General features: G+C 37.4%; 1 protein-coding gene across 1 annotated transcript in view; it reads left to right on the top strand.

Annotated features, from left to right (window-relative positions):
- LOC120536674 (signal-regulatory protein gamma-like) overlaps window positions 1-11,478 on the top strand; it is a 23,531-nt gene extending 12,053 nt beyond the window's left edge. Inside the window, exons 4-7 of the mRNA XM_039765106.1 lie at window positions 1,199-1,474; window positions 5,417-5,485; window positions 7,787-7,846; window positions 9,610-11,478. Of these exons, the coding sequence (XP_039621040.1) occupies window positions 1,199-1,474; window positions 5,417-5,485; window positions 7,787-7,846; window positions 9,610-10,019 (815 nt within the window). The 3' untranslated portion in view covers window positions 10,020-11,478. The remainder of the gene's footprint in view (window positions 1-1,198; window positions 1,475-5,416; window positions 5,486-7,786; window positions 7,847-9,609) is intronic.
- Window positions 11,479-12,466: the final 988 nt, after the last annotated feature.

Genomic DNA, 12,466 nt, shown 5'->3' with positions numbered 1-12,466 from the left:
ATGAGCATTTGCATACAACAAGAGACTCTGTTTGTGGCGTGAGTGCAGAAAGGGCTTCTTTCTCATCACCCTGCCATACAGATGTTCTTTGTGCAAATTGCGCTGAATTGTAGAACGATGTACAGATACACCATCTGCAGCGAGATGTTCTTGCAGGTCTTTGGAGGTGATCTGTGGATTGTCGGTAACCACTCTCACAATCCTGCCTCTGCATATGCTGCTCCTGTATTTTTCTTGGCCTGCCAGACCTGCTGGGTTTAACAGCAACTGTGCCTGTGGCCTTCCATTTCCTGATTCAATTCCTTACAGTTGAAACTGACAGTTTAAACCTCTGAGATGACTTTTTGTAGCCTTCCCCTAAACCATGAGACTCCATAATCTTTGTTTTCAGATCTTTGGAGAGTTGCTTTGAGGATCCCATGCTGTCTATCACTCTTCAGAGGAGAGTCAAAGGGAAGCACAACTTGCTAATGACCACCTTAAATACCTTTTACCATTCGTGATTGGACACACCTGTCTATGAAGTTCAAGGCTTAGTGAGCTCATCCAACCAAGTAATCAGTATTGAGCAGTGACAGCCATTCAAATCAGCAAAATGACAAGGGGACCCACATTTGTGCACAACCAGTTTTTCACATTTGATTTAATTTCATACAACTAAATACTGCTTCACTAAAAAATCTTTGTTCAGAAAACACCCCAGTGCTCCTAGGAAATGAAAGACATACCATTGTTATCTTTTTTGTTGAAAGTAGAGTTTATTATTATGCAGGCTGAGAGGGGTTCCCAAACTTTTTCATACGACTGTAGATACTTTTAGTTCAGTAGATGCCCACTGTTATTTATAAAATTAGTTTTTCAACACGAACTTCCTGCTTTATCTGAGTAAAGTGATGCACAGATAACAAAGTTTGAATCTGCACATCTCTAAGGCTTTCACAGCCCTAACATTTGTGCTTAAAATTTCTTTTTGTTTTTGTGAGAGCAGAATTAGTTATTTCTGAGGAACAGTGCAAACATTTAATCATTACAAAAGCAAAAATGAAATGTGGATGCTGAATATCAAGATATTTACTGAAATGATACATAAAATTATATATATTAACATGTAAAATCGAAATATACACTGGATAGAATTAACCTTATGTTATGTAAATATGGTACTTTAATCATAACTTTCTGTTTTGTCTTCTGACAGAGCCAAAAATGACCTTTTCACATACCACTCTGCAGAAGGGCATAAAGGAAAATGTCACCTGTAAGGTGGAAGGCTGTAACTTCAGCAACGTTAGTGTGAGCTGGAAGAAAAACGAAAGAACAATAAGTACAAACAACTGCGAGGCCGTGAGAGAGTGTGTGTGCGAAGTGTCCCTCATGGTGAATAGCACAGAGTCGGGAGAGGCGAACTTCTCATGTGAGGCCGTGCAGGGGACTGACTTTGTACGCACTCGAAACACCACATTTCAGCCTGAAGGTAAGAAACGGTTCTTTACTAAACAAGAAAATAAAGATCAGGAAGAGTTATGTGCTTGAGAGAAATATAATCATTTTCCTCAAATGTAGGCCTGTACAATTTTATTTTTAAGTAGTTTTATGGATACATTTGTGCAGTTTAGAAATCCAGACTTTAACAGTTTAGGAAGAATTGAAATTACAGCTAAGGAGCAAAATGGATTTGGAATGCTTGTGATGAGAGCTCAGTGACAAACCAACTCTGCACCTTTCTGTGACGTAATGTTAGATGCAATTTCTAAATAATAAATCAAGCAAATGAATTTAATTCAGAGCCTAAACTGGCCATTTTGGATACGAAGCAGGAACATTCCCCAGTGTCCTGTACTATCACAAGCCATACTTAATCACACAGTCAATTGAGAGTTACCAGTTTACCTAACCCTTAATACAATTCTTTAATTTTGGACCATAACAATCATTCCTCTTTGTTCACCTTTTAATCTCGGTATTCTACTACTAGATGAATGATGCAGAAAAAAATATGTCTAGAGAAAATGAACTCTAATATTATCTGGCTTAACCATGTATTGAGCTGTGCTGTACAGTGTAATCGGCAATCTTTTGGAGCGGAGAGAATTGTCGGGGTGCCACCCCAGTATCCCCGTTTAATTGGAAAACAAAAGCAAAAGCAGCTAGCATGGGCACAACAAAAGAGATGCTGAATAAACAGTTCAACCACTACAATCATTTTGTTCGTCACCTTCCATGGTTCCTTTAGGCCTCAGGCCCAGATAAGAATGAAATGCGATCCTACCGAGGCCACCGCTTTTTATGGCTGATTGACCGGAAGGGGCACGCCTTGTTTCTGGCCGTCATGACTGGGTTTGAATGCCCTTACTGGGCATCATCTCTGGGCTGTGGAAACAGGAGAGGAAACTGCTATCATACAGTGCCCCCTCTCGCCCCAAGATGGCAGTGTTTAGCTCAGCTGAACTTGCTAGGGAACCCCTGAATGCACATGCATGACAAAAGTCTGTGTAATATGCAGGGAAAATGAAACCCTCATACAAATTATTATTAGTTCAAGTTTGGGTCAAACTGTCACAGACACTAGGAAAGTGAAATTCAATCAAAATTGTAAACACTAGGGGGAGACCTTAAGCCATACCAAACACTCTCAAAAAATAGAAGACAAATTATACAAAAAAAAATGCTTTATTAACAATAACAAGAAACATAAGGAAAGAAAAGATAATGAGTAACAAAGTAATAAATTAAAAATATGGAAAGCAAAAGCCTGGCCATCCCACCTGTAAATTACACAAGCCGTGATTATTAGTTCACATACCCACCTGACTCTGGTCTTTCTTTCTCTCATCCGCCAGAACTTTGTTATGTTCTCCACCCAACTACAAGTCCACTGATCAAGTGGCCAGAAAAGGGCTTTTGAGCCCTGACTTGGAACAACCTTCAAAAATGCCCAGGAATCATTTTCAGGGTCCTAGATGCTGGGTAGAAGACCTGTGGCTGTATACATAGGCCCACATCTCCCACAGAGGTGTCCAGATGACCTCCAGATTGGTTGTCTTCACAGGATATTTTTTGAGGAGCCCAAGACTAATGCACTGGACCTTCACTCTGCATTAAGTTGACTTGGGGACTCCAAGAATACTTATGGATGTTTCTTACTGTTGTTCTTCAAACAGTTGATGTATGATTGAGTTTCTATGTGGTAGAACCCCATTGGCTAAATCTGGCATTATTAAATTGATTACAATTACAATGTACTTTGAATAGCTGATTTAGTATAAGAGTATTGGTTCATTAAATGCTGGAAAGCATGGAAATAAGAAGATTCACTGCACTCTGTACATGTGACAGTACTGTTAATCTTTTTGACAGCAAGGTCTCTTTCTAGTTGATCATTTCCATCATGGCTACACATTGTGCCTCTGGCTTAGTGGTAAGCTTACAGGTAAATGAGTAGCTGGCTTCCTACAGAGCTGATGTCTGTTTTGCACCTTGTGCTGTAAGGATAGCTGCTGGAGGTCTGTGATCCTGCAGTGGGCTAAATTATGAAAATGGATGAGTGGTAATTGTGTATGTATAACTTAAGAAAAAGAAATAATAATGATAATAAAAACCTGAAATATAGGATGTTAATGAGCTGAAATGAAACAAAAAGGAAAATACTAAATTGCCATCTTGGTCTGGCAAAAGCCATTATCTAGGAAATTTATTCAACACCAATGGTCAGAAAGAAAATCTGAAGGACCAGAATTGCCCAATCCTATTCTAAGCTAACTTGCTTACTGTGTTAAAGTTCTGCTCAGCCCTTGAATGCTCACTCAGCTCTGTTGAACACCCTCCATAGGTCTGTCTGTGAGTTCCAGTTGATCATAAAGTTAAAACTGTGCTGGAAGTCATCTAAGGGATAATGGGGAGAACATGTAACCTCTAAATAGATAATGACCAATCCCAGAATCAAATCTACAGTCAGTGGAAATAAGGGACAGCTAACCATTGTGCTACAATACCATGCTTGTTTTTATAACTTGTCATTGTGATTCAAGTGTAGTGATTTAATATAAAGGATATGATGCCTGCTAAAGACTCTACAAGTTAGGCTAGCCCTACCCAGCTTGTCTAGAATTGGCCTCACCAGAAGCAGCCTGACCACCCAACTCCACAGGAAGGTTTGGTCTCTTTAGCCCAAATGGGACACTAGCTTTCACAGTCCAAAATATGTCATTAATTGGCTCAAAATATACCCTAACCCCAACACTACCCCTAACCGTAAATACCAAAAATGCATATAAATTTCCTTCTAGGCAACCTTCAAAACCTTTGGCTATGAAGGACAAAGCCACAAAGTAATCTTTGCAAATGTATAAAGGTATTTAGAAATGAAAAAGGGCAAAAAGAGCAAAAATGAGTCCAAAACTGTTTGCCTTAAAGGTCAAATATGCACTATGCAATCAAAATGACCCCAAACCCCAAGCAAATATATGAATACTTACAAATGCACTCCAAGAAATGATATTGACAACTGAAGCATCAGCTCTCAGCCTTTGAAAGATAAAGTATGAGGGTGGTCTATCAACAGTGACATCAGGGTGGCCCTGCTTCCTGCGGTTACCCTCACAAAGTACAAAGAACATACTGCAGGAGAACAAGTAATTAGACATAAATAATACGTAATAAACCACTCCAAAGGGACCATGCAGAATTATTGAAAGAAATATGGAAAATAATTTTCCATGTTACCAAAAATCAACAGAAATACACAAATAAATAGAAGCCAGGGAATAAACCATGGCTTTAATATGACCATCTATAGGTGTGCTTAGCACATCCACCCTATAATTCCTGAAACCTAGATTTGGATCTCAGTCTGGGTTCAGTCAAATGAGTTTTGCACATTCTCTGTTTGCCTTGGTTTCCTCTCAAAACTCTAAGATACGAAGTTTAGGTTAAATAATGATTAAATTGGCATGAAAGAGAGAGAGTCAGTGAATATGTCCAGTGATGAACTGAGTTGGTTTCTGCATTGTAGCCAGTGTTTCAGGAATGACTGATCCTCTAATACATTTAAGTGGGTTTAGAAAACTGATATACAGATTATGTACTTGCGATACTGAATATAAACACTTCTGTTATCCTTATTTTTACTATCAATTGACTTTTATATCCATTTATTCTGTTTATTTCTGAAGTTGCTCTGATTGCATTGGTAGAATCTATCAAGAACAAAAATCTTGATAAAGTGGTGAATCATAACAACATGACTCAGCAAAGAGTTTGGATCAAGGGGTACACATGTCATTGTCTAGGACCTCATGAACATCTAGACAACAATGTCTTCTCAAAATGTATATTAGTTTGCTTCTCAGCCTTTGGTCACATGTCTTAAAGACTCAAGTGTGTAAAATTGACTTTTTCTTCTGTGTTTTTCCAACAGATCCACCTCAGGGGCACTTGATACTGCTGCTGCTACCCGTTTTGGTAGTGTTTGTGATGTATAAAGCATGTAAGCCACATTATCTTAATTTCATAAGTCATTTTTGTTATCTGGGAACAATGTTTATTCTCCAAGGAAATGTTTAATATTGTAAATTTATTTAAGTCTTAATAATGTCAAACTACCTTGGCAAAGGTAAATATTTTTATTTGTTATTACATTTTTTGAAAGGATTCTGGGATCCATATTTATCTTTTACTAAATTTGTAACTCTGCTGCAGTGGTAATTGTCATTTTGATGTTTAAAGTAGCAAACAGTTTGAGTCAGGGGTGTCTTGAAACCAGGATCAGCTTAAATGGAGGGTACTTAAAAAAGAAAGAGGCAATTCTACAAAGAAAAGATCAAATATGCTGGTAAATAACCCTAATTGCTTATATCTTCTTTTTGTTCTTCCAACCAACTGTAATCAGCAGAGGGTGCGGTTACAATGTGTTGTTATAATGCAATTCATCATTTTCATCATCATCATCATCATCATCATCTGCTAGCTGCGCATTTTCACCGTCCATCAAGTGGTAGACTTTGTACAGTTGAGAATAAGTTTCCACCATTTCTCCCAGTCTTCAACATCTTATTCAATTAAGCTTGGGGACAATCAGTCTGTTTTGCTAACTGTGTCGGCGATGTATTGCCAATACCGTTTTATCTGGAATCATTGTTTAGGTATTTTGATTATTTCTGATGGATGGTAGAGGGTGTATTTTTCTGATGAGTTCTTTTGAGTCTTGGCATAGCATACGTCTAACCCATGTGAGATGTCTTTTAATGATGATTTTCTAGACTGCTTCTTAATTGCTTGTAGATTACATCATTTGAGTTATTCCAAGCATGATAGTACTTTGTCGAAATGCTGCTTAGCATTCTCTTAACTTGAACATTAAGTGTCTGTGTTTTGCTGCCGTATAGAAGGATGCACAGGCTCGAGGCTTTGAATATTTGGATCTTTTGATGTATGTATTTATTTTGTCAGATACTTCTGAGCTTCCAGAAGACTATCCAAGTTTGGGGTTTTCAAGTTCTAATATTACAGTATAAAGACTAATGGCAACCACTGATCCCAGTTATTTGAAGTTTTTTATAATCTCAATTTGTTCTCCTTTAATTGTTTAAGGGAGCAGTGATTGGGCTGAGTGGGCTGATTTTCATCAGCTTTGTACTGTTTGTGTTTATTTTGTACCCAACCTGTCCTGCTATTTGGCAAGTTTCCTCTAAGTGTTACTGCTCTCTCATTTGATCTTTTCCCAGAAGAGCTATGTCGCTTTGCTTGAACTTTCAGCTATTTCTTGGGTGAAATCTGAATTTGTCTGCTGAGTTGTGAATGATATAGTTGATTGTGGTGATGAATAGAAATCGAGCCAGTACATCATCTTGGAGAACTCCTGCTCTAGTGATGAACTCGTACTGCCCTTGAATGAGGATTTCACTTTTTGAATTCTGATATAGGGCTATTGTTGTTGGCATTAGTTTTCGTGGAATTCCATGGTGGTGTAGAGTTGCCAACATGATGTTGCACTTGACGAGCAGAATGACAAATAGAAGTCTATGAATGTGGCATAAAGACTTTTATGTTCTCTTAATGCTCCTTTGAATACTCATTGTAAAATGTGAATTAGTTAGATGAAAATGTGTCCTTTTCGAAAGCTTTCTTTATTCAGTCTACGTAGTTTGTCAACAACTGGATAGATTAGTTTGTCACTAATTAGTGTTCTTGGACACAGGAACAATGCAATTACAATTTATTATTCAAAATTTACATCCTGGATATATGAAACGTTTCCATTTTTTACAAGATCTAGTATTCATTTTGGAGGTTTCTTGAATTCCAGAATGTGAATCCAGCATTATTATTATTTTAATTAAACTTTATTTTCACTTTTTGTTATTTTTTAAGGGCCATTTTACCACCATTTGTGTATACTCATGACATTCCATCATTATAGCAGCCTCTTGTGTTAGGGGTGAGTCCTCAGTGTTTGTAACCTTCGGTTAACAAGGTGACATTTTAAATGGCTGTATTTGAAAGCCCTTCATTATCCATGTTTGTGGATTCAAAACAACTGTTTTTGTAGTTTTCAATGCTATTGCCTTATCTTCTCTGGTTTTTAACTCAAGACTTGGTCTTGGTTACAGTGTGGTTGATCTCTCGGTTTTTGACAATTTTTTTGGGATTTGATCTTGCCTTTTTCTCCTGGTTACTACTCAAATATTCTTGTTAGCTTGCTAGGCATAATCAGAGATTCTTATGGGTCATGACTGTAGTAGTCAATAATTTTGTGGCTAATTTTTCGGACCTCCCTATCTTTCCTCAGGGCCTTTACCAAGAAAACTGGAAATCACCAGATGGATGACGAGAAATACCACTGAGCCAAGTAAGTGGCATCTCAAGAGCTAAATTTTTGGCCTTCAAAATTTTTAAGGGGTTGGTGTTTATTTCACGCTCTCAAATGTAACCCTTTAAAAGAAAATAAACACACAGCTCCATATTATCCTGGCCACAATTTCCTTATAAAAAACTTTTTATTTGTACTAATTTTACATTCAATGGTTATCCACTTTTATATTGTGGCTTATTAGTTTGTGAAATACTCTCTGGTAATCAGGGTCTTGATATTGTTACGGAGTTTTCTGACCACTGAAACCTTACTCTGGTAAAGACAGTACCACACATTACGGAATAAATGAGATACGCAGAATGCTATCAGTTAAGATGTGCACAGTCAGGCAGTAATGGCAATGAATGGCTTCTATTTATACTTGTCTCTTAAAGTCTACTTCTCAAAGTTTTTTGAGGCTTATTAAGGATGTGTTCAATTCTCCTTCTATGCCAGAATAGTCAATGCTACACAAACATCAAACCCCAGGTAGTTGCCTGCCCACCCCACCAGTGAATTAAGTCCACCTTCCTGTTGCATCAAAACTTTCCGTCAATTCCAGTACTGGACAATGAGTTGTGTGTAACACCGTAGCATATGTTTACAATTTAATTCAAATTTTATTTAATCCCCATTTTAATTTTCAGGCATGCATAGGGTCCAAAAGATTAATTAGGGGGGTCCCAAACTTTCTGTGACTCCCCATATTTTGCACATTGCTTAAGAAATCACATAATCACTAACCTTGCAGTAAGTAGTGTGCTGAAATTATTCCATAGGTAGAAATCCATTAGTTGTAGTTGTAGTTCTTATGATTTGAGGTTCCTTTTGATTTTTCTTCAGGTTCCCTGAAGCCGGAAAATCTATCTTGGTGTCATTTTGGTGGTTTTCATACCCAAGGAATAGGAATTTTGTTTAGAGCCTCGGTTTAGAATTTTAATGTTTTTTACTTTCTTTTCCAGCACCATTTTGTTTTGGTGATGGCGCCACTATTTTATTTTTGCCTCATCCTTTTCCGTAAAGGCTTCCCATGATGCACCAGGGTCACACCGATTGTGACATCCTCAGCATGGCAATATAAAGATCACCTAAAACACTAGCAAGTATTTGAGATTGGATCAAACGTAGCCTACTACTTATTTTAAATTTCGATTACTGGCATTTTGACTTACAGGAGAGTTCCCAGAGTTTTTACTTTCCTGTGTAAACCTATCCTATCCTATCCTATCCTATCCTATCCTATCCTATCCACCTATCCTGTGTTTTCTAGATACTTCCTCATTCCCATAAAGTCTACCTTCCTCAAATTACAAGTCTTCATTTAGTATACATTGTGTGTTTTCAAAGATGATCTCAGATGATCACCTGCTTGTGATTTCTGTTGCTTGGAGCGTCAGTAACGTCTGTCTTTATTACAGTCCACCAGTCTACTGCACAATTACCAAATATAAGGCTGTAATGGACCACAGCAATTTAATTGTTTATTTAATTTTTAAATAAATGTCTTACTCTAGTTTGTTCTAAACAAATAGTATAGCTATAATTAAAGCTGAACACGTTAAACCCTACACAAAGAAAGTTAAAACATGTAAATAAAATGGCATTACAGATGTCAGTTTAATTGGCATAAAGTTAATTGTGCTGCTGTCCCATTTTTTCTGAATTAATGCTGTAATATTTTTCTACAAATACCTACACAGCAAAATGAAGTTGTACCTGCCTGGGAATACTAACACCCATCTTTATTTTCTCTCCATCAGGCCAAATAGATGTAAAACACAACTTCACCATGTCAGACATCGAAGTTCCCTCTGAAATCCGTGTGGGGCAAGAAGTCACCCTAAGCTGCCACATTACTGTCGACCAACAGGAAATTAAAGAGGTGACCTGGCAGATCAAAAAGAAAGGAGAAGAATGGCAAGAAATGGAATCTAACAAAGAATATGTGAATCAGAGTGGCATGCCCACCATGACCAAAAAAGGTTTTGATTCCACACAAGATTATGTGCCTTGTGTGTTAAGTGAGCAGATGATTAGCAGCGTAGCATTTGTGCCTGAGAAGGAGGAGGAAGCAGTGATCGTTCAATGCCAAGTTACCCTTGCGTTGATTCACTTGAGCAGAACCCTCCTTAAAAAGAAATCGGTTGAATTCAGTGTGCTGCTCAAGTGAAGTCTCCCGTAATTTTGCACTGGGGCTTCAGGCACTTCTGATGATTTTCTGCTCCTCATGATGGTTTGTGCTTCCTCAGTTAAGCCAATTATGTATTTTAAAGGGAGCTGGCCACCCTATCACATAAAGCATAAACTTATAGACAACTCGCCAGCTCACTGTTATGATTTGCCACTTATGGAGAGGGAAAGCAATGAAAAACCCTGGCCACCACAACACTTGATAATGAAAAAAAGTATTTTAATAAATCCAGGGAAAAAAAACTAAAATAATAGAGAATACAAAAGCAGAAATGAAATTCAAAATGCTAAGAAACATTAAGATGCAAAGCCTAAATTAAATATTATTAATTTTTTAATTTTATTTATTTAAATAAAAATTGCAAAGCTTCCCAAATCCAAAAACTGAAACTACAAAACAGCCGAGGTTGTGAAAGAGAGCAGCACAAAGTTCATGCCACCGCACTGTGGAAGTGACTCCAGGTGACATGAACGCTGTCCTGAAAATATTATCTTTATTATAGTATTTGCGTTCTTAATTACTTTTATTATTTTTCACAATACTGTTTTGTTTAGTTTTGGTTGTAGATTTTTTCGTAGCAGGATTTCATGGTCAGCGTGATGTTTTTTTTTTTAACAGTCGCTATGTCGAGTGCAGGTCATGTGACATAATGTTTATGCGATGACACCTGTTATTGTGCAGCCAGGGTTTAATTTCTGGCTTAAGTGTGTGTTTCTTTTTGTTTAATATTCTTGTTATTTTCTATGTTGTAGCAATTGACTTTTATTTATGATTTATGTAATGGAGAATATTTTGTTTATTAATTATTTTGTGTTTATATGCAGTGTTAGTTTTCTTGTGCCTAGTCCTTTACAATATTTTCCCTATTGTCTTTATGCTGAGCTAAAGAAGGTGGTGTCCACCCTATGACGCTGCAGCTAAGTGACTACCACCATGACTTCAAAAGCTTGCAAACAGAGCAGTGCGTCACTTTGACAATGAAGTTTGTTCCCGTCCTTTTCAGTTATGCTTTGTTTTTTTTTTTGGATTGTCTGGTTTTATTCCCCTGCTCTCGTAAGGTACGATTTCTGTTTTTTGTTTATAGGATTTGTTTGCTTTTATTTTTGTTACTTTCATTTGTTAAAGGAACTTTGTTTTGTTTTGGGGCCAGAGGCTTTTCAGTTTTCCACTCCCTGCCTTTGATATTTGCGACTTTTAAAGTGTTTGTTTGCCTTCCAAGTTTAGGCCTTGGCTATCTAGGGTGACAAGTCTGACATTTTTGATACAGAACAGCGGTTATTGCAGAGCTGGTTTTTCTGCTATCTTTTGGGACTTACATCTGTTTTGAAACTTTCTGGAGGATCATGACACTGCTTATAAAATCCTCACAGGTGGTGCAGTGGTTGTGCTGCTGCTTTGCAGTAAGGAGATTGTGGGTTCATTTCCCGGGTCCTCCCTGTGTGGAGAGCGCTTTGAGTAGTGAGAAAAACGCTATGTAAAGAATTATTATTAATATATTATATTAAAAGCTGACAGTGTACTCTCTAAAATAAAATCCACTAAACAAATCTTCACCATTCTGGCATAGTTATGGTACGGGTATTTAAGTGGCAGTTAGTGCTTTTGGCTCATTTGATATTTGGCTTTGATTTCTGTCTAGTGATTCTGGTTTGACGAATGATTCTTGTTCTTTCTGACTCTGACTATCAATACGTATTTCCCGACTATTCTTCGCTCTTCATTTTTGGATTGATTTCAAGCTCCTATTCTCTATTCCATTTTCATTTTATTCGGTACGAATCTCTTTACTCACAATTATTGAAATAGCCCACAGGTACCGCCATAAAGCCTAAAGACAGCATCTGAGGACAGATAACCAATTAAGGGTCTCGCCTCACACCTAAACAGAAAAAAGACACAATTAATTATAAACACACTAGAATTGACAAAACAGACAAAAGAATCTAGAATCTGAAAAAGCACGACTATGGAATAATTAGCAATAAAGTATACACAAAAAAGTGCAAACCTTCAGGGTGAAACTCTGAACAGAACATGACATTCACCCATTAAACGTCTGAAGTTCTCCTTCTTCTAGTATGTTACTTGGCTCTCACCATGGTGAATAGTTTTCTATCCATTTACCAAATCCATTATATCCTGAGTAAGGTTGCAAGGAAGCTGGAGCCTATCCCAGTAAGAGTAGGGCACAAGGCAGGAATAGATTTGGTATATTTCGTAATATCTGAGTGATTCTTATACAAGAAACAGATGCTGCATCTCAGGACATTTATCCAGTTACTGCAGCGGTGTGACAAGTAGTGCGTATTATTCAGGACCTATTAAGTGAATGAGTATGAGTTATGATTAGTGTATTAGTGAACCTAAACCTATGTCTCATTGGTGTAATAGTTAAACGGTAATGTCGTACCATAACAAATCTAACA

The sequence above is a fragment of the Polypterus senegalus genome, chromosome 10 (assembly GCF_016835505.1).
Source record: "Polypterus senegalus isolate Bchr_013 chromosome 10, ASM1683550v1, whole genome shotgun sequence".
NCBI lineage: Eukaryota > Metazoa > Chordata > Cladistia > Polypteriformes > Polypteridae > Polypterus > Polypterus senegalus.
This window is presented reverse-complemented; position numbering and strand designations above follow the sequence as displayed.